Consider the following 22,956-nt stretch of genomic DNA (forward strand, 5'->3'; position numbering starts at 1 on the left):
AGACAGGGGGAGAAATACGGACGCACGGATCAGGGCTGAGGAAACCTACAGCGAACGAAAGAAAAAAGATTACACCATATTAAAAAATGATATCAGGTTGGCATTTAACTGCAGCTTTATTTAAATTCTGATAATGATAAAAATAAAGTGCCGAATAAATGTATATTGACAACGTGTCTGCAACCAATACGAGATTTAAACAATAACAATCGTAATAAGTCGAGTGATAAACAAACCCGATTTATTGCAAAATAGTCTATTTAAAGGAGGAAACGGAAAAAAAATGAACGGAATTGATCATTTAATCGGATTGTCGGAACGCAGCGTCTACCTTCAGTCCAAAGGCCCGGCTGCCTGCTGCTCTTGATGTCCTTTGTGAGGCATCAAAGCGATGACCTGTAGCCCAGTTTGGGACATGGAGCTCAGGCTGCTGGCGTTGCCCTCTGCCGTTCACCGAGAGAATGGCTGAAACGAGGCGAGACACGGGGTTTCACTCACAGTCATCTGCACAAGACCGGAACCACCCAGTCCAATGATCAAACATTAAAAAGACATATTATAAATATTGAATGTTTCTTCGTTAAAGGACGGCTGCTCCGTTGAAATGACTCCATGCCCAGCAGTCATGAAGTCATCCTCCCCCGGCTCAGCTTTTTTTTTTTCCTCCTACTTCTATCAGCATGAGGTCAATTACCTCCGCCTCACGCTCATATTGGATTATCTTACCACTAAACAGGATTATGAGCTGAGCACTATCAATACAATATCATCAATACATTATCTGACCCCCCCCTCCTCAGTCAGCAGTTATCGGTCAATGAGGACATCACACATTCATTCAATAAATCAATCGGCCAACTTTCAGCCCGCGGTGTTTTAATGAGCCTCTACATGAAAAACCCTCCTTCCCCGTGGAAAACTGCTGCAGCAGGTGTGCGCTGCGAAAAAAAAGCGACCCTGCCTCAGCTGAAGTTCAGCAGTTGAGTTAAAATCGCCCAAACTGTTGCGTCCGCCGGAACAGCGAGAGAGCGCGTACCGCAGCGGCAGCGCGCGCCGCTGCAGGCTGGAGCTCAGCGTCTGCCGCGTTCACAGTAAGTGCAATGACGCCGGATATTAACGATGACACGACGCGAGCTGCGGAAGGAGGACGACTGATTTCAGGACATTTCGAATTGTGATCATAAAGCTCATGTATGATTTGTGCATGTAGAAATGTAGGGGGGGGGGGGGGGGCAAAGTTAGGGAGACAAGTTCCGTTCAGTAAACGAATAAATGTACGTCTCGTTTAAAATAATTATTGTTTCGCATTAATTATTCCGTTTATTTTTGTGATAATAAATGTAACGTATTTACTCACAAAATTAAATGTGACAGATGGAAAATAAACACACGTGTTAAGGGCATAAGGTTAAACTCAAATTAAAAAAAAAAAAGCGGACAGACACTTCAATCAAACTTGAACGTAAATAAAACCTATCGAAGCATTTATTCTTTAATTACAGTTGCATCGTGCTGTTTAGAAGCCACAGCGCGGCTCATTATTTGTCCAGTGCGGAGGAGAACTCACTCAAGCAGCTATGTCAGGCCTGCTCTGCTCTAAGCCAGAGGCTGTGATCGATGCACAGTCAGAAATACCATGAAGCCAACGTGTACGTGGACTGTAATTAACGCGAGGTCACTGTCTTTTGACAACAACAACACGACCTCGCTTTGGCAGCAATAGAAATAATTCAATCACCCCTATAATAAGGCGCATTTTAAAATAAAACACCTTGGTGAAAATGGGAAGAACACTTCACATCCTCAAAGGAGAAGCTCAGTAAAGCAAAGACATAATGGCTCTGTAAATTGCAGGGTTACAGGACGCTGATGGTTCGCTCACTTTGATCTTTTAATGAGTGTTTCTAAACTCTCCATGATGCCTCTTTTTAAAATAAAAGGCACCTTTAATTTGTTTGCTGCACTTGAACCTGTTAAAACCGACTTGGACCGTGCAGCAGCGGAGAGCCTCTGAACCTACGGACGTTTTTAAAAGTCGAGGAAACTGTAGTTTGATATTATTCGTTAAAGCTGACACGGATTATTCGTTCTCACGCCGCCGACCGTCCGCAGCGAAGTTCACTGAAGGTTTGTCCCTCCACAAATGGCGACGAATTATCTTGAGCATCATCGGTTTTATATCCCTGTCTGGATTTAACGTTGTCTTTTTAGCCTTAGAACCTGCACGTTTGCATCCAGGGCCCCACAGGCCGACGGGCCCCTCAATACAAAATATAACCACTTGTTTTAATTGCAAAATTTGAGCTGCGTCTGGCGCTGTAATTAGAAGAACTCGTATAAACATTAGCTACACTAAAACGGCTTTTGAGCCAGATTCAGACAAACTGAATCCATTTACGTCACATCCTTTTCTCTCGACTCAGTCACATTTTCTATTTTTATTCTGCCTGAGCCATATGGCCCCTCTTATCTCACTGAGACAGCCAAAAAATATGATACTGCAGGATAATCCCAACTCCCGCAGGATTAAGCCAAAATATAATACAGCACTGTCAACCCATGGCTAAAATTTGTTTATGTTATGATTTATTGGATTCTGCCCCCCTCCCCCCCTTCAGCAAATTTATTGAGATCCTGATAGATGGCCTGACAGGGCTCAGTGTGACAGTGAGCTGACTACACGCTTGAAAACTGCTGCTTACCTGCTTCTTTTGGATGCACTTTATTAACACGTGGGCAGAATCTGAGCTGTGATTTAATTAACATAAGATCTAATGATGTAAGGGCTCATTCCTATCAGACACGTAATACAATATATATATATATATATATATATATATATATATATATATATATATATATATATATATATATTATTCGTTTGCCTAATTACAAATTTGAACATGAAGGGTTAACTCCCTAAAACCCAGGACACTAATGAAATCCTAGGTTTAGGTTACATTTACAAGAGCGACACTTTTTGTTTTATCTATTGAGTTGATAATGAATCGAAATGTCAATGCATTTGAGTTGCGAGTGCAAACTGAGCAAAGGAGTAGAGGAAATAGCTAAACAACACCATTAAATACCACTCGTCAGATTTAAGCATTGCTGCTTAATCTCCTGTCATCTAGTGCATTTGTTTTTCAGGACAAATGTGTATAAAATTTAAGAAATACACTTTCTTGAGAAATAACTACAATTAGAATAATTTACTTAAATATTGTAAAAACGCAAAGAATTTCGTTATGCTTAGTATGTATATATAATTTGCCTCTTTTTGTTTGAAACCACCCCGAAAATCGAAAATGGCTTTTTCTTGGCAAAGGTTTCCTTTTTGTGAAGAACATGGACAATGATGTGATCCATGATGCAGTCAGAGACCCACCTGGTCCCCCGACACAAACACATATTACTTTACACTTGTAGGCTGATGCAAGAAGAAACCCCGAAAGCCGCCATGCGAATTACAACATCACCCCCTGCTGGACAAACGTGCGCAGTACACCGGTCCAGCTGAAGAACTAAAATACAGTTGAGAAGCTCCACAAAGTGCTTTAAATTCAAGATATTAAAAATTTTACTACTTTAACATAGGTAGTTTGTCAATATTTTAATATTAGTTTAGTAATAAATCATCTGCATCTTATACTTAATAGCCAGTTTAGTTCAAACACAGGCGACATTACTAGTATTGTTATAGGACTTTTATAAGCAGTCTATTGATTGTATCGCATCAAAATCTCCCTCTTTGGTCTCTATATCTTTGTCTTAAAAAGAAGATAATAATAGAAATATAAGGAAAACATGTACAGTAGCATTCATGATTACTGATGGTCAGATAACATATTGATATTATGTGTTGTTGACTTAATTATATGATCCTCCATCCCCGTGACTCCTGGAAGATATGGAAATTGTACTATATTGACACTGAGATATCAAGACAGTAAAGAATATATACAGCATGTATATACAGTACCTGTACAATAATTATTGTATAGAGGGGAACCCTCCCTCGCAGTATATACACATATCTTTATATTATTATTGGCATTATTAGAATTCCACTGCTCAAAAGAAAAGAAGAGTAAGAAGAAAATTGAGTAATCCCATAAATGGATTTCATTTGTACATTAAGTAAATTAATTTTTTTTTGTTAAGTGACAAAAGCTATATTTATGGGATGAGGCAATTGGTATCATATAGCTATGTCAATAATAAAAACAAATACCAAGTGTGTCATAAAAACCTGATGATTCTGTCTTTCAAAGGATTATTTTCAAACCATTTCAAAAAGCTGCTCAAAGATGAACCGCAGATGCTAAGACACGATCCGTTCTAAAACCCAGTAATAACGAATGCTTTCTGTTCTGTGATGTGGCGACCTCCCCTTCCCTTCTGTTTTGCTTCACCCACAGGCCGAGGCCGAACGTGTCTTGATCTGAGCCTAAGCTGTTGAGACACACGAGGAACAACTTAACGGCATGGACATTTTAAACCCAATCAACCCATGGTTTTCCCAATGTCTTCGTGAGATACACGGCCACGTGGACTCTCTCTCCCTCATCCACCATTAAATGCCCCGTGCAGAGGTGCAAAACAATGGCTTGTCCTTCAAACACAACCTTCAGAAACTTTGCCTGATACTGATGTCGACTGGAAAAGCTCTAAAAGTCACTGTCCAACCGTAACGAGACACTCCTTGTTTGTTGTTGTGTTAACATTTTCATCATCAGCAAACGCGACGCAGCGGAAAGATCTGCAGCACCTTTCATCCGGTGATCATGTTATTCAGTGGATTTGTCTCTGCAAAAATAATGTTTCCTCTGAAGACAAACGTTACAAGTGACGGAGGCCGGGAGTGTGATTTTAGGATGTGTGCCATTAACAACAAGCCCGGGCCTTTGTTGCCCGCTCCTCATGTGGAATGCATAAATTCTGTTTCTGCTGAATAAACTGCATGTGCCTGCCGACTCTGTGGCAAACGTAGTGAAAGATGCTCTAAACACAAGGTCCAGCTGTGATACTGAGCTGCAACTAAATGGCTCACGGGAACCAGGTACCGACATCAAACCATGAAGTACTGTATGTGACCTGTAACAGCGACTAAGATAAAAAAAAATCTAATTGTAAAATCGATTATTCCAGTGAGAACAATGCATCCAGTTGATCTGTTGGGAACATACCTGTGTGTGTGTGTGTGTGTGTGTGTGTGTGTGTGTGTGTGTGTAATTCTTCTTCCCCCCTTCAGTCAAACATGCTGGGCTTGTTTTGTCGGCGCTGATTGCGAGTGTCCATGCACATGTAACGTCGTGAGCGTGTCATTAATAGGCAGCACTTCAGAGGAAAAGGTAGAAATCCGCCAGATGTTTTGCAGCTGGATGGATCTGGTAGTGAAGATCTAGACAGCATCTGTCACAGGCGAACGTTTCTAATCTGTCCCGAACATTAGGCAGAGAGGGCTAAAAAGCATCGCTGGCCGCACGTGCAGCTCGGTTCACAACATGCTCACCACAGGCTCCCAGAGAAAATCCTCAATAGAACTGTTATATTCACCAGGTTACGCAGTGAAGATGCTACTTACCTACTGTACCCACTGTACACTCTTGTACACTTTCCTTTCAAGCATAGTCTAGATGAAACCTTTTAGAAGGCAAACCAGGCGCTAACAGGCTAACTGGAGCTATTAGGACAGACTGCCCGGGGCGGAGGTCCGGGGCTTTGAACTAGAAGTTCAGCAGAGCTTAGTCAGGTCAATATCAGTCGAACAGCAAGCACAAATAACATCACAACACTCTTTAAAGGGCTTCAGTTGTGCAAGTCAATCTATTGAGGAAACTTATAGAAATTATAGGTAGTTTTAAATATGTTACTGTACCTGCGTCTTTAATTCTGAATAATTCTCTAAGCAACAGATTCCATCTACTGCTAGTCTTTTTATTTTCTTAATGTTTATGTTGCTTCTATTTCCAGCAAATGTAGATAATGTATTTTCAGCAGGACCTCCTCATTCAGCAACTAACTGTAGGACGCGTTGAGCTCTGTTTGCCTGGGAATGTTTTATGTAACTATGGGAATCGCTCCAAGCTACAATCTGGACGGTCTCAAGATACTTCCCTTCCTGGGTTCATGTGCCTAGTTACTAGCTGGTTAACCTCATGCCCCGTGAACTGACCCTCTCCTCCCTCCGAGGTTTGAAAAGAAAAGAAACGTAATCCTCGGGGGAGTGTTCCGACTAACAAGAAAACTGCTGGCCCAAATCTCTCAGAAGTGCTGTGTTTTCCCACTGGACCACTTTCAGCTTAATAAACATCTTAACTAGCCAAAGGTCCCCCAGGAGCTGCTAGGAAATCCTCTGGGCAGCCAGAGCTCAGGAGCTGACCCTTTATTGCATCCAGGTGGCCGTTAAAAAATTCTGACCAGCCATAAATGTCCAATAAAATGCAAGTTGCACCTCCAGGGGTGGACGGGGTCAGTGCACCTGTCTGTGGACAAAAAGCTCCACTCACTCCTCCGTGTCCGATCGTTCCGTCCATGCCACCAACAAGCCCGTAAGGCACGATCCCGTCATCCAGGCAGAACCTGGGCTGGAGGCGTAATTACCAAAGATGCCGCAAACCTGAAAGAAAAGCTGTTAGACCTCAAAGACACAAAGCTACTGACAAAACAAACTACAAAACAACAACCAGCAGTTTACGGCACAAGCATCTACACACTTCACTAAAATCCTTTATTCTGCTCTACTAACGCACAACTAACAGGTCAATTAGGGGAAGGCTTGTCAGAAGTCTGTCCAATCACCTTCCGTTTGTTTACGAGCACTACACACACACACACACACACACACACACTGAACAGTGGCAGCTGCCCGCCTTCCTCTGTCCAGCCTGGTCGCTGTCCAAAGGGAGGGTTAATTGTCCCACAGGTTGTGGAAGGACCTGGATGGTGTATTGTGCCTTTGATCTGACATGAAAGGAGTTAATTGATTTCCATGTTCAGGCAACGTTGGAGAGAAGAAAAAAAAAAAGATGCTTGCCGGTCATTTCACATGTGCAGAAAAATCTGAGAGCGAGGGAGGGAGGGAGGGGATGAAGAGAGAGATCACCTCACACCCGACTCCATCCCTACTCAATTACGATAATTTGACTCACATGGGCTGGCTGCGGTGTGGCGGAGGGAGGGGAGGGGGCGCCGCGGGCTGGGGGAGGGAAAGGGGATCCCTGCTCTGGGAGATCACTCATCCTACGGTACCTCTGGCGGGGGTAGAGCGAGACAGATTTGATGTGCGGTTCCCCTCAGAGTGCATCCCGGGGGCTTGCTGAGGTGGCGGTGTGGAGCAGACCACGCTTCTAACCTCTCGCTCCAAGTCTCAGCGGGGCCTTCCAGCATGCGATGACGTCACCCTGGAGCGAAGAGGCAGGAGGCTGCTGGAGGGAGGTGAGCAGTAGATGTTAAGTGTTTCTCTACCTAAAACCTCTCCATTTCCTAAAATAGTCGCACTTGTGTGAGGGAATCACATTAGGAAGTAATACTTTATGTTTCCCCTTATTATTACAGTACTATTGCACTGAACACATACTGTGAAGTGGCCGTGCGTGTTTTGCCTGCGTGAACTGCTGCATCACCTGAGTGGGAGTCTGTTGAGCGTGGGTCCAGCGCTGGTCTGGACCTGCTTTGACAGGCCTCCTGCCTTCACTCCTTCACCTCTCTCCAGCTCTGGTCACCCCAGCTCAGGGGGAAACAGGGCTGTCAGAGGGAGAGTGGCAGGCTAAGCCCGTCTTAACACAGCACCTCAAACCACCTCATAAATACAGGCTTCCTTTTCCAATTTCCATGCTGCCCATCCACCTCTGACTACATGCTTACACACTGCTCCGTGTCATGCGCCAGGGTGTGAGTTTAAAAATGACCACGGGACATCTGGCGGAGTCACTGAGGGTGGGGCTTTGATGTGCTGCTCTGCAGTTCAGCTCAGCGTCAGGGAAGTAAAATCCTCCTCCAGACACAGCAGCGGTGACTGAGGAGCCCAGATCGCGCCTGTTAGAGATAGCAAGGGAGTTTAAACAGATTCTCTGAAACACATTTGCCATATGTGAGAGGCTTAGGTTCTCCATGCCACCAGTATTTTCCACTCAAAGTGTAATGAATGGAAATGTGAAGGCACGTGAGGCGCCATTTTTAAAGTGCGAAGCTTTAGTAGAGTTTGAGTCCCGAGAGAAGGGACGCTTAGTGTAATGCCGACCGTTCGGCTGCACCGCTTCACTCGCCATTAACACAAAGCAGTTTGCCTCTCGCATCTGAGCTGCAGGGCTGACGTTATGGTCAAATGAGGCTGTTTAAATGTTGAATGAGTAAAAGACAAGTGGAACTGCCTAAAAGGTAGAAGAACACTGTTACAATATTTGATACTAAATCTCATGAAAATCCCAAAACCACAGTGTAGAAAAATTTAGGACCAATGAATATGTGCAATATTTAAAAAATCTAAATATTTTTATATTCTTAAACACCCGCTACTCAAGACAAGAGTTGTTGTTTGTAATTTTAAAAACGTCACTTAACATAAATTTAAAAAAACTTTAAAGACATTAAACGTTTTCATGAGCACCTTAACCAACTGCTGGGCCACAGCTCCACCTCTTTGCTGGGTGTGTGTGAATCATACTGTATATGTGCACTCTGTGCACAGCGAGCGAGGGAGCTGTCAGAGCCTGTCACTGTGCTGCAGGGCATCACTGACATGAGTGTCACCTTAAGAAAAGCGCTTCCCCGTGCAGAGGATTCCTCAGACCGTCGCTCTGATTTCAGCAGCAGAACAAGAGGGTTCACGCAAACAGGGCTGTCGTCTGCTCTGCGCTTCATTTCATAAAACCCCTGTGAACAGCAAAAGCCATTAGGAATTTCGGGCAGGAACTGCACTGAATTCGGGACTTCTCGACAGCAGGAGAGTCTAATTCCCAACAAAGAGACTCGTAAAAATAAGTTTCTAAGACTAATTAGCAAAAATGTGAGAATAGTGCAAAATCTGAAAAAAACCCCAAACACTATACACAAACACACACACACATACACATAAATGTGTATATATAACATATATGTATATACACATACACATATATATATGTATATATAGTCATAGTTTTATTTTGTGTTGAGCCTTTATGAATGTTAAACAAAAAAAGGAAAAGGAAATAGAAGAGGAAAAAGTGGTGCTTTCTACACTCTTTCACGTCACCCTCTGAAAATGTGAAAACGGCAGTAACACACTTCAGCTGAAAGCTTGTGTTGTTTTATTGTGGAGGACCTGGCTCAGCGCGGGCGTCCGCAGACGTGGGTGGGCACCTGGGGCAGTGGGCTCCTGTGCCGCCGCCCGCTCCGGCTGCGTGGTGCGCATGATGAACTTTGTGATGGAGAACGAGCCTGTTTGTGTGTGTGACGAGGCCGCTCCTCTGCGCAGTCCTCCCACTACTCAGTGTCAGCGCGGCTCTGTTACACTGGTGAGCAAAGTGAGTCAATTAATATGCTGTACATCACAGTCTAACACGCTTAGGAACTACACTTGCAGACTATTTGAGTAAAATAAGACAAAACAAATATTTAGAGAAGCCAAGATACATAAGCAGGACATCTGATGAAATTTAATAAGCAGCTGTATGAATGTTTACATAATTAAAAATTTCAGATTTATCTTAGATAGATTTCACCAAAGTTAGTACTTTGTTGTATGAATTTTTTTTAAATGACGTTTTGCAAATTTAAATTTAAATTGACAGATTATTCGTTTTACAAATAATTCGTTTTGTCCTTCCGAGGCGTTGCAGTCATCACACTGTGCCCGTCAGAGCCCGGGACGGCTTCAAAGTTAGAGGTCAACACTTCGCTCTGCGCTGAAGTTGTAGTAGAACTGTGGAAAAAAAAGTAGAAAGAGAGAAACACAGAGCTGATTTAAAAGTAAACGTAGCAACAATATGACAGCATTTAGAAAAAGGCTAATAAAAAATGCATTCATATAAAACATAATCACACAAGCTGACACAAAATGTAACATGTACACACCGTAAAAGAGGGAGAGCACACATTACTGAAACTTAATATTATTCACCGCACTGAAAGCTTCAAGTACACAATTAGCCCAAAGTAGCGATGAGGCGGCCTCCAGCGTGAATCACAAAGAAACACTGACATCTACTGGCAGCACATAGACATGATAAATACAAGAGCTTCTGATTTACTGTATTTGGCTTCTGTGGCATCAAAAAGCCAGGGAGAATCATTTTAGTGTCATTTTAAAGATTTTCTGAATAGTTATGTATATTTTAAACAGAAAGGGTAAACCACTGGAAGTTTACTAATTATATATTTTATGTGTTGGGCCGTTAATTAAAAACATATTTGTGCATTACTTTTTGAATTTTCAGTAACATGCTTCATGTGATATCACCTGATTTCTCCACAGAGTTCAGTATACATATTTCGGGTTTATGAAAAACACTGGTAGTGTACACATTAACAGTTTTGTGATGCAAAGTACAGCTCATTGCAGCAAGTTGTATTACTGCAACACAGCACTAGGTGATGCTGCATGATCACTGAAATAAGTTTCCAACCAGCGCCACAGAGACACAATGGTTGAAAGCAGCTTCTCTCGATCAAAATCCCACCTTCCCTGATTTTCATCTAGTTTAGGGGAAGCTGCAAGTTACCCAGAACCTGTCACATATCACAAGCCTGTTAGTTGTGAAGAAACTCAGCCCCCCTACCAAACAAAAATCCAGTCTCAACATCTGGCACAGTAAATAAATAATCCTGCACGTACGTGTGTGTGTGTGTGTGTGTGTGTGTGGTGGGGGGGATGATGGATGGGGGAATGGGGTGTTATCAGGGAGAGCATGTATCAATGTCTGCCAGTTTTACACACAGGCTGACAGGACAGTGACACACCAGAACATGGGCGGCAGTCACCCAGACGAGCCGAGCTTCATTTCCTGTCCCTGCTCTCCTGCCAAAAATATGTGACATGTTGTCTTCATTAATTCCACCTCTATTTGGAGCTCTCCCTCTCACACACCCCAGTACGCCACTGTCCCTCCATACATTCGCTCAGAAAACACACACGAGCACAACTCCTAAACAGAAAAACGCCATCGCGCTGTACGTAGGTGATAATGAAAACCCTGTCATGTGTGCACACACACACACACACACACACACACACACACACACACACACACACACACACACACACACACACACACACACACACACACACACACACACACACACACACACACACACACACACACACACTCCTCTCCACCGTGGCACACTCCCTCTGAAAATCATTAGCCAGCCGCCAACAACATTTTTCAGCAGAGCAAACTACATAAAGATGTCACTTTAAATAGCTTACTAATTAACACTTAAAAAGACACAAATTAGATAAGCGTGGCTAAAAGCAATTATAATATCCACAAGTTTTGCGAGTCATTTGGGAAATGAAAAGAATGCCTAATTGCTGGAACCAACATCATCCGAGACATGGCTTAAGTGATGCCTGTTAGGAAACGGTCTTATCTACAACTCTGGCTGTGATTACAACAGTTTTCCTCAATTACACGTGCATATGTACAATTCCAGAAAGCGCATCTCTGTCGCGAATCTATATTTTTAATGGGTTTAGAAATGAGGCAATTAGGTTCTGTGCAGAAGGAGCCTCTGGTCTGTAAGTGGGCGTGGGTGAGGGTGTGTGGGGGGGTGGGGGGGCGTAGGGGCTCACGGCAGAGTGCGGACAGTGACCTCTTCTGGACAACAGAATGAGGAAACGCTCGGCAGCGTTTAGAGCAGTGACTTCCATCCACTGCAGTATTGTGAAGATCATATTAGCAAAGAAATGTGACACGGCCTCGTCAGATGCTCCACGACAGCAAACACCATTTATATTACGTTTATAGTGTAACAGTGATGGAGCAAACCAAGCCAACCTAGACAAAAAAAGAAAAGCAATATGACGACACAGACTTTTGGGAGAGTATAACCAACTGTACCCCCCCCCCCCCCCCTTTGTTGCCCAGATATCATTGTGGGATAATAATAAGAGGAGAGAAGTAAAAATAACACAATGGTGAGGGATGTTTCCACTTGGAAACTAATTATCAAGCTAAGCTGTGACTTCATCCTCATCAGCCTGGCCCCACCATTAATCTTGTGCTGTCGTCCACTTCACTAAATCCTGTGTGTTACACTATCTCACATTTACTTCATCAGCTCCAGCGCGGCTGTAATTAATGATTTCTCATGCCCTTCCCTTCCCTTCCCCAGCTCAGCTCACCATGTGTCCTCCTGCTAATCACACTCTGCGAGAAGAAAGGAGAGGAGGAGAGGGAGAGGGAAAGGAATGAGGAGAGGAAGGGGGAGGAGGAGGAGGAGGAGGGGGGATGAGAGCATATAGAATGAGCAGCCAGCCTGTCTCCACCTTGGACGCGCATACACAGACACATACACGGCATTAATACCTGCGCTGACAATGAGCTTCATTCAGATGACCATATGACAAGATGGCGACTCTGTGTGATTTGGATCGTATGTGACAGAAGACAGAGGCAGAGTGCAGAACAGACACCCGGTTTGATGAGGGAGTGTTTGCTCTGTAACACATCTCAAACCCAACAGCACCTGTTCTTTTACAGTGGTCTGTCACTTCCTGGCAGTTCTGATACCTAGATACCGTGCTAATGAGAGAGAAGGGGGGTTGTCACTCTCTTTAAAGCGCACACACACACACACTCACACACACCCACATACAGAGCGAGCGCTCACACACGCTGACTTTCCTTCTCCCGCTCTCGCAAACACGCCGGCTCCAAAGACGGACCTGCACACAGTTGATTTTCTTCCTAGCGGTGCCTGCAGGCTACAGTGTTTCATCAGAAATGCGCCGCCGCGTCCGCTGCTCGGCGCCGCCGCGAACTTTTTCCACCGCTGGAGCGCGGCGCTGATGGCGGGGAGGCTTCAGAAGTTAAACGCGCAGGAGCCGATCAGAGAGGAGCCGCGCGCGGCCCTAAATTGAGCTGTTTGACATTAGAATTGGGGAATAAAAGTCAAGTGTTTTGGAACAGGAGACGAAGTCTTTAAGACACAACGTCTGCCTGGACTGGCCATGCTTTTATTCAATTGGGGCTTAGTGGAGCCAACAGGGCCTCGCTGTCTCAGACACTTAATTACAACCCCAAGACCGTTTGCTTTGCATTCTGGGCCAGCGGCGTCAGCGTCAGCCGAGCGTTGCAGCCTCTACTCACTTCCTCCTCGATCTCTGCCAGGGATTTGATCGTAATGCCCATTAAATTGACTTGCTGCATCTGAAATCAAAAGCAGGGAGGGGTGGGGTGTGGTGGGGAAAAGGGAGGGGGGGGGGGTCACACACAAGAAACATGGCGGTTAGGCTTTAAGCATGCTTAAAATCTTTAATCCTCTCTCTCTCTCTCTCTGTCAATATGAACGGGCTATAGTGACAACCGCCACCAGCCGGCCAAACGGCCTGCATTGAGCCAGCTCTGCCTGACTGCACGCATTCATCACCCACTCCGGAGGAGAGGAGCGGAGCAGAACGCGGCGCCAGCATCTCCCATTACTGCTCGTTACAGAAACGTTTCCTAGATGCTTTTACCTCTTTGGGTTTGCCGCTAAACTTGTCCGAGATCACGAAGGGCACGTCATCCAGAGCTGCAAAAAAAAAAAAAAAAAAAAAACAACAAAAAAAAAAACACAAAGAGTTTTAGAGTTGACTCTTTTTCAACGGCGCTGCTGCCTGTTCTCGGCTACATTCACGGGACTAAACGTGGGATTATAAAACGGCAACGCTATCAACATCACTAACCACCTCGACACCTCCCCTCCTCCGGTCTATGGAGAGAAGATGAAAGGCTTTTTTATTCTCCGCCGTATTCGGGCGCCGCCACTGTCTCCCTCAACCCAGCCCTTTCCCAACCCTCTTCCAGTTTAATTACCCTTGATTATTCCTGATTCCGTCTTGTCTGAGGGATGTTCACCTCTGAAACAAAGACACACTCACACTAGGCACAGAAAAGCGGAAAGAAGAGAGACAAAACATTCACCAGATATCAAATTTGCATGAAAATAAGGCACACTGTTCAGCCGGCAAAAAGTGGATTGAAATGAGGACTTGCCAAGAGCGTGGTGGTATAATTAGCATTTGACCAAACAAACGAGCTTCAACAGAGCTATAATTAAGCAGGCCTGTAATTAAGTGTATGCCCTTTATCATAATGATCGTGGTTAAAATGGTGTGATGGCTGCCAGTTGATTATTAATGGTCTAACCCCGTACTGCATGCATCCTGCACTGGAATCAAGGTGTCACGACTGTCAGGCTAGAGAGCAGCCCTTTGTTTATAAAATACATTAGGGCCCAAATTAACAGAGGGTGACAGGGGACACAAAGCCTCTCGTTTCCAGGCTGAAGAGAAAACTGCAGCTGCTCTGCTTCATTATAAAACTCCCAAATCTGGAAGAACAAAACTTCTGCCGCCGCCGCCGCCTTTGACGGGAGCTCCAAATATCAAGGGGCCCAGCTTCCAACTGGTGTACTTTTACCCACAGTCCATCAGGCCACTGGCACAGGAAAAGGAACTCATAAATATAAGCTGAAGCTGTGCATGAGTCAACGTTTTGGAGCTCACGCTGCTCTCGGTCTTTCCTGTTCAGGGCAATAATTAAAAGTATGACATTCCAAAGTATCCCTCACTGAGACACTTCTACCGCTTGCTTTCGTCTTGTACGTTGACGCAAAGACCCACGGTTTGGCACTTTCCACACCAGCGGAGCACAATGGGATCTTTGTAATCAAAGCGTGACTCCCATGAATACAGGAAGGCTTCTAGTTCCTTGACTATCGATCATGCCCCAGTCTTTCACCCCACCACGCTGTACAGTAGCAGCTCCAGAATTCCTGCGATCTGACGACTGGCTTGGCATGAGGTCTTCCTAAAGCTCATGAAAACAAGCGAATAAACATGCAATACTGTATCGCTGGGAGCACCAGCAGCAGACAGAGGTGGCAGGGAGAATACATTTGAATCAACCGTCAGCAATTGGAAGATGAGATTGTAGCCGTTGATGGATCTGCGTGGCAGGGACAGATGAATGCACAGAGCTAAAGGCCAGACCTCTTTTTTTTGATTTCATTGCACATGGATTACATTTAAAACCAGATCTCACTTTGTATTCCTTCACCATCTATAGCAGAGAAGCTATCTCACACCCAGACAAATGGAGGGGCGCAGGAGATGACTTGGTGGTAAGGAATGGATGCCGCGTGGCGCCGGCACTCGAAGGTGCAAAGGGCAAAAATAATGTAAATCCAATCTTCTGACCTGGAATCCCACTCCCAAGCATGTCCCAGGTGCTCAAATGGCCAAGCTACAGTCCATTAACCTGTGAGTGTGTCGCAGTGTGGGGAAGCGGGCAGTTGTTCGGCAATTGGCGCACGCAAGTGCAGTCAATATGAAAACATCTGGCAGGAGTTTTCTTACGACAATAACGATGATCGTAATGATGATGATGATGATGATGATAGCGGTGGTGAGCGCCGAGGTGGCTTAAGTAAGGAGGACCCCGTGGCTTGAGCGATTGTAGTGTAAAGAACGGAGTCAGCACAGGCCCCGTGTGGATCATTGCCTTATTAATGGCTCCGTCAGGTGCAATGAGCAATGGCTGCATTGTCATCTCCAGCCCCTGGGCACAGATGAATGGCTGTTTCAGGGCGGGAAGGGCTCCCTCGTACGCTGGGCTGAGCACTAATCCCTCACTCTTCCATTGTTGGATGCACTGTCACCCAGGATTTCAACGGCGCTATACATTGCGTCCTCAGAGCTCTAACAGGCACGGCCATGCACACGGCCATCCATACGTGCATAAACACACACACACACACACACACACACACACACACACACACACACACACACACACACACACACACACACACACACACACACACACACACACACACACACACACACACACACACACACACACACACACACACCTGCTCTGACAATGACTGATGGAAAAATATGCGCAGGCGATCAAGCATACCCCGTATTACCTGAACCACAACTCAAGAGTAACACTTTAGGAATGTTGATGAACTTTTATTTTACACTTCACTAATTCAACAGAATTGCATTGATCTCTGTCTAGTATGATTACTTGGGTGCATCTGTCTCTCACCTGAATTAAGTGAGAAAGTCACAGCCAGGGTGATAATCGGAAGGTGCGAATGAGAATCTATTACACGTTCTTGCTCAGGACTGAGCTGATTTCTATTGTGCGGTACAATGAAATAATAATAAAATGCCAAGTGAGGCTGCTTAAAAAACGGGCTGGAGGCTTCCCTGGAACCTGCTACATTTCACATTCCAAACAACTGAATGTTACTTTTCTCTATGTGTAGCCAGACTAGACATTGCAATACCTCTCCTGTCTATGTGACTCTCAATTTGAGCTGGATTCTTTATGCGGACCATGGAAATGCTATTCTAGTTGCAGACCCCACTCTCTGTCACCTCTGCAGATAATGGTGAGTAGATGAACAGAGAGCTGGAGGAGGACCCCGTATGCCCACTCACAGCCCTTAGCCCCGCTCTGACATGAGGAATAGTGCCCAGGCCTGACAGCATCTCGGAGACATATTGTAGTTTATTTTGTCGCCCGGGCACGCCATCTGTGCCATTCCAATAGAGGGTGTGCGCTCAGGCTGCTGCTGCAAGAGAGGGCGCAAGGCTCTGGGTCCCTCAATAGCTCTGCAGCCGCGGCAGGTCATTAGTCAAATTGCCTAATGAGAGAGAATACAAATGGCCCCCTACCCTGACAGGAGGAATTTTGGAGGTGTCAGAGCTCCTGACCCGTGCGATGAGAACAGATGATAGCGAGTTGCTATTTTCAGATTCTTTTAATGACTATGGCTCTATGAATCCCATTCTTTCTCTTGTATCTATTTCCCACTTTTTCAAACCCTCCAGACAGACATGTAAAAAAAATCGATACATTAAAAATCTCACTTGCCAAAATGAAAGTGTGACTTTTGAAATATTTAAACGTTTACTGAGGAGCAATTAAAATTTTTCAAAGTACATAGTCAAGGAAAAAAAAAGATGTTGAGGCATCTGTAAATGTTTTTCTTGTTTTATCCGAGTGTCTGTATTTTTCCAGTCTCCAATGCTGTGAATGCAGGTTTCTGTTGCAGTTCAGCTGTTCTGTTAATTTATGCTTGAATATAATATTATTTTTCTACCAATTTGATTCTATTGAAATGTTTGTTTTATTTTACTGTGAATTGTTTTGTAAGAACAGTGTCAAAAACAAAAAGGGAAGACCCAATATAACAAAAAATATCAAGTAAGATCAATGCTACTATTTATTAGTGGTAAAACAATTCAATTTAACAAACAATATAAATTTACAAATTCACTAAACAAAATCTTTATTATATTTTTTGTTGCCCAAGGGATGTGAAATACCCAGTTTATGCAGGATGACCCACTTATTTTCCATCTGTGACAAGCAGTCCTTGAAATCTGGTTGTGGGTATGGGGCCAGGAGCCCGTCGGGCGCTAGTCCATCAGTCTTCCAGAAAGTGGGCAGAGCCAGCAACACCTACAGTGACTTGGACACAAACACACGTGCATAACACTAAATACGAGAAGGTGTGCAAACGTATGGCAACCTCTCCAAAAAGCCTGTGTGTGTCTAACAGGCAATTTTATGTAATGTATAAAATTCTTATCATTATGAAGCCAGGTTTAGTGTTCAAGAAAAACTGGGAGCACCCCTCTCACTGGCTGGCTATTAAGAGCTCTCACCAAATTAAATGGACAATCAGACTTTAATCAGCGGCACACTGTCTTTTAAGACACTGCCATGGCGCTGGCATCGATCCCCAGCTGTGGCTGCTGGTAAATGTGCAGCAGAATTTGTGTATAAATGAGGTACGCCTCTCTGGACAAGTGTAAAAGCTGGCAGAGGGCTGACAGTAAATTGCATGTGCCGGATGGGACACAGCAGAAGGCACAATTACACAAATCCCCTCTTAATTAGCGGTTCTGTGGGCAAACTAACCTGTAATGATGCGAGGGATGTGGTGAGCCCCAGAAATCCTAACAAGAAACACCCACCAGCGCAGGAGACTCGGTCATATGGCCCCAGGTCCCCTGAAGTAGTGACTGACGCATGATCTGTTTTGATCAGTGCAGCTGCAGGACATGATTCCCATGTTGCCCCGCTCCCCACAACCCCTAACCCTCGCTGAGCTACTTGCCCTCTGGACTGTGGGTAAAGCAGCAGGCCCCAGTGTGGATGTGGGTGGCATTATTAAGTTCTCCATGCTCACAGTACCAGGCAATGTAAAGTGGCATCTCACACGGTGAGTAATGAACTGTGCCAGAGCGGAAGCAGGAGGGATGACAGCCAAAGAGGCCTCCTTGGCAGCCACTAACCTGGGCATCCACCAATTTATCATCCCCTAGAACCAATCCACCAATGCTGCTCTGCCATTTGTCATTAATTATGCTAATAAGGACCCCATTACTCTCCCGATGAAACAGGCGACTCTTATTAGTATAGTGCACATACAGCTTTATACATATGCATTTGCTTATTAGTTTTAGTCCATGTGTAGCAGTGGACTTTGAAAAGGAACATTTTCCCTGTAAGCAACAAAAGAAAAAACTTATATACAGTGAACTTATGTGCCATTAAAAGACTCCACAACTTTTCTGTACACACTAATTGACCAGTATGATATGACAAAGCAACCATTTTAAAATCATGCACTATTGCTTGCGCTCTAACACTAGGAATGTCCCCGTCTATGTGAACTTTTTCGCAGCAGACCTCATGGTTCTAAGCAAACCAGTCAGAGGAGAACTACTTAATACAGCTTCTGGAAGCCCCAGATGCCCTTTTCCAAAAAGACTCCATTCCCAGAAACTCATTGTGCTTTCTAAATCACACCACAGTATGTATTAGACCATCATTAATTACAAACTTAACAAGTCAGCAGAGCCATTAAAAGATCTTTAAGGCATATTTGACCATAAATCTCCTTAAACTATATTTAATGACTGGATTTTTGTGAAATATTTTTTATCAAGTTCTAATTAGATGTGTGATAACAAACGCTGCTGTACACGGGGCAAATGAGGGAGCCGTGACAGGCCCATCCATTGAGGCTGTCCACGTCTGGACACCGAAACTAATGGAGCACACTTCTATCTCAGGGATGGCTAGAAAGCAATGAGGGATGAGACTCCAGAGTCCAGTCTGGCCCGTAAATGCAAAGCCATCCAAAGTCTCCTATTTGAATGTAATAAAGGGCCAAAATTACCCGAGGGCCTCAAATCTCCAGTCAGAAATTCCTCAAATACTTAATGGCACCATCACGCTGGGATCGATCATGTTCTGCTACAAAACCTAAATAGTCCAATACCATTTTCAGACACGTGGCGAGAATAAATGCCAGCAGGAGGTTGTCTGGCAGTTAGAACTACCTGTAAGAATAACAAGGTGCTTTTAGGCTCAGCGGAAATACACAGAGGGGGCAACAGAAGAGTTAAACACTGTACAGGCAGTGTCTAAACCTCCTGTATTGTATAAATACCTACAGTATACAGCTACATTTGGTCAATATTGAATCTAAAGAGACTGTAGATGTTAAAGAAACAATTCAACAAATAGTATATTATATTTTGTGAATTAATTTCTGTAATTTTAAAACCAGATTTTTTGTCCTAGAAACATGACTTATTAACTAAACAGCAGAGAACTACTGTACGTAAAGCTTTTGTGCTTCCTACACCAACTCACAACATGCGTCTCTTCAGTAGTTTCCCACAGTTATGTTTTAGAAAAGAATATAATTACTGGAATGCAGATGTGTTTACTGTTTTAATGAGTGCGTTGTATTTACCCTTAAACTATGTCTCTATGTCAATATTGCAAATTCATAAGTAAAATAGAAAAAGAAATAATTACAGCAAACTTAAATGCTGTGTAATTAGCGCGCTGTCAAGACAGAATTCAATGCATCATGCTGCTTTATATCCTTATTTGCTCTGATTAGAAACCAGCTTTAGACTGCGTGTTGTGTATGTGCATTAGGTACAGTATAAATACTGCTCTCCTCCTGAACCTCCCTCTCGCTCCAATTTGCCTTTTGCTGACCAGGGGAATTAAGAAGCAAAAACGTGGGTTTTAAGAGCATTCCTTTCATGTCTTGATGTAAGCTTTGGCATTACTTCAGACATCAAGATCGGTTTCATAGAAATCCTATTCCATTGAAAGTAAAAGCTCGGCAGTAAATCTGCCCATACTTCCCCCATAACACTTCCATAAATGATTCATTCAGCTCGGTTTAGCTGATGCAAAACAGAATGTTAGTGAGCTGTGGATAGAGCTCGAGCTCGAGTGAAGGACCAACCCCGCTGCTTAGTAATTTCATCAGTCTCCGGCGGAGAAGGAGGGGAGAGGAAAGAGAACAGCGTACGCTCATAATAACTTTTTTGTCACTATCCAGAGGTTGTGTTTTTTAATCCTTCAGCCTAAAGAATCGTGTTATTCTAAAATATAACCCCAGCGGTGCAGAAGCAGTTGAGATTCATCATAGCTTGAGATAAGCGCCGGCTGATCTCCTCCCTCTGCATAGGCTCGCCCAGAACTACACAGGGAGATAAGATGGAACTTTTGTTTGAAACCTGATGAGAACCCTCTTAATGAAAGTGCTGCGCCAAAAATAATCTTTTTTCTCCATGTTAGTCAATCAAGAAATTGTGTAGTTGGGGGGAAAAAAGAGGAGAAAGAAAGTAATTTTGCATAATCAGTGAGCACCATCTGGAACAATTAACCAAATTCCACAGAACTCAGAGGATCAGTCATATTGGCTTATTAAAGATCCAGAATTATACAAGTAATAAATCCTTGGAAAAACGAAGCGTACCCCTGCCTGTCACGACTATTTTAACTTCAAATACAGTGGAATACTTGATAAGGCTGAAAAGAGGAGATTAATATATGCAAATTATGTCGAGCATTTAAAAGCCCCCCAACAACTGTCTCGTTTTTTTTTCCTGTCTGTTATTACAGGGCTTTATGTTTTATTCATATACCAACTCACCTGTCATTTCATAAGCTATAATATTATGAGGGTATTATTAAACAGCATAAAGTGGAGCTTTAATTGGAAAGCTCCATTGCATTTCCAATTATTTGCAGCAAATTAAAAGCAGATGCACATAGTTTAATAAGAATTCTAATATTGTTTCCTGAAAATCAAAAATCACTGTCATGCTGCCAAGATATTTTGCAAACCCAAGTTAATTTTGAGCCTCCTATTTTTTCCCCCTCTTCCTCCTCTGAAGGATGAACTGTCTGGTGTCTGTTAATTGAAGTTCCTCTAATGGATAGGGAAATAATTGCTCTCCATATTACGTTAGATCAGGGCCAATGTCATGATTTATTTTTGATTAATGCGATAGATATGTAAATGCATTACTTTTTATTACATTTACCTTTTTTATCAGGTTGATGTCTGCTGTAACAACTATATGCTGTTCTGTAGGTAATGAAGAGAGACTACAGTGCAAATCACTGAATGTTATATAGTTTTATTTTGTCTTAATTTTAGACGGTTGTCAACAACTTTACATTTAGTTTTTCTCCCAACATGCCTTTCGGAGACTTTTCATTTATGCAACTTTAATTACCTGTAAAGAATCCTGCTTTTCTGTCAATGCATGAATAACAGACCTAATTGGCAAAGGGACTTGGCATGGATCAAAGCAAAGCCGGTGAAGAAAAGCAAAAGGTTGGGGCTGCTATGAAAACTTGATAACTTTTCAAATGAGCTTGAACTGTCAGGTGAAAGAGTGCTGTGAAATAAATGTGAATTAGTTTTTAATATTCTGGTAATAAATGTCAAAGCGCCTGCACATCACATCTGTACATGATGTGACTGCAGATGACAGATTTCCCAGACATGTTACCTCTCCTCCCCTCGACTCATTTTTTTTTGTGTTGGGGTTTTTGTTTTGTTAGCAAGTGACGGAGGGTTTAATCAAGAAAGCAGGCAATTCATCAATCCTAAAGAAGGTGCCTGTACAGCCCTGACAGAGCGCACATGGTTTTAGAGCAAGTCGAACCTGGCCAGCTGTCAGCCCCCCCCTACACACACACTCACGCACTCACACACACACACACGCATGCACGCACACCAGAGCTACCACCACACTAACAATTAACACAAATAGGCTGGCGGCTATGACCTCACACTTGGTCTGCAGGCTATCACATTGTTAATGAAGGGAAGACGCGTTCTCTCACATTCACAGTGTGATGCTGCGAGGCTGACGACCGCACAGCCTTCAGCAGTAAAGCAGGAGCCATCTCAAGCGAACGCCGTCGCCTTTTTCCCTTTAAAATTTCAGCCACTCACAAAGGGACACGTACAGGATTTCTGGAGCTAAAGGTTGACAGCTGGCAACATGCTGTACAGTATGTGCATGCTTCGCACTGTCACTCAAACCCTGTCCCAGTGGAGGACTCACACACTGCACAACTGTCTTGACTAACTTATACTGTATCTAGACATATTTTTAATTTCTTTTTTAAACCCAGCAATCAATTTAGAATTAGGCTTAATTAATTTAAAGTTAAGAACTTTATATGATACACTGCTTTTATTGACTAGACTTGAATTGGGTCTAGATGGCCATGACTTGTATGCGGCTCTGGTGGAGCAGCAGGAGGAATCCTCACCACATGGTGTCTCTCTCCAGCTGGATAAAAACCAGCCTTCCTCCTTCACCTCATGTGGATCACACGCTCTTTACAGTCTTAGCTTTTCATCGGGCACTGACTCTGTGGCTCTGAGGCTGTCATAGCT

The 22,956-nt window shown here is 43.7% G+C and overlaps 2 protein-coding genes and 1 long non-coding RNA gene across 20 annotated transcripts in view; 1 reads left to right on the forward strand and 2 right to left on the reverse strand.

The window, feature by feature from the left end:
• The window catches only part of lmx1bb (LIM homeobox transcription factor 1, beta b), a 48,159-nt gene extending 41,519 nt beyond the window's left edge, over positions 1–6,640 (reverse strand). Inside the window, exons 1-2 of the mRNA XM_029161603.3 lie at positions 6,513–6,640; positions 332–465 (exon numbers count right to left, since the gene is read on the reverse strand). The gene's annotated coding sequence lies outside the window, so the exon portion shown is untranslated. The remainder of the gene's footprint in view (positions 1–331; positions 466–6,512) is intronic.
• Positions 985–4,973, forward strand: LOC114861908 (uncharacterized). Its single transcript, XR_003786892.3, has 2 exons — positions 985–1,091; positions 4,422–4,973. It is a non-coding gene; the product is annotated as an uncharacterized LOC114861908 (long non-coding RNA).
• A 2,979-nt stretch (positions 6,641–9,619) lies between the features above and the next one.
• mvb12bb (multivesicular body subunit 12Bb) overlaps positions 9,620–22,956 on the reverse strand; it is a 29,087-nt gene continuing 15,750 nt past the window's right edge. For 8 of the 18 annotated variants that reach the window (XM_029161605.1, XM_029161611.3, XM_055511630.1 and 5 more), the window contains 3 exons: positions 13,667–13,722; positions 13,299–13,358; positions 9,620–9,907 (listed from right to left, as the gene is read on the reverse strand). In XM_029161605.1, coding sequence (XP_029017438.1) covers positions 9,866–9,907; positions 13,299–13,358; positions 13,667–13,722 — 158 coding nt within the window. In that variant the 3' untranslated portion in view covers positions 9,620–9,865. The other 10 variants (XM_055511632.1, XM_029161613.2, XM_029161617.2 and 7 more) reach the window with 6 other exon arrangements.

This window comes from Betta splendens, chromosome 9 (genome assembly GCF_900634795.4).
Source record: "Betta splendens chromosome 9, fBetSpl5.4, whole genome shotgun sequence".
Lineage (NCBI taxonomy): Eukaryota > Metazoa > Chordata > Actinopteri > Anabantiformes > Osphronemidae > Betta > Betta splendens.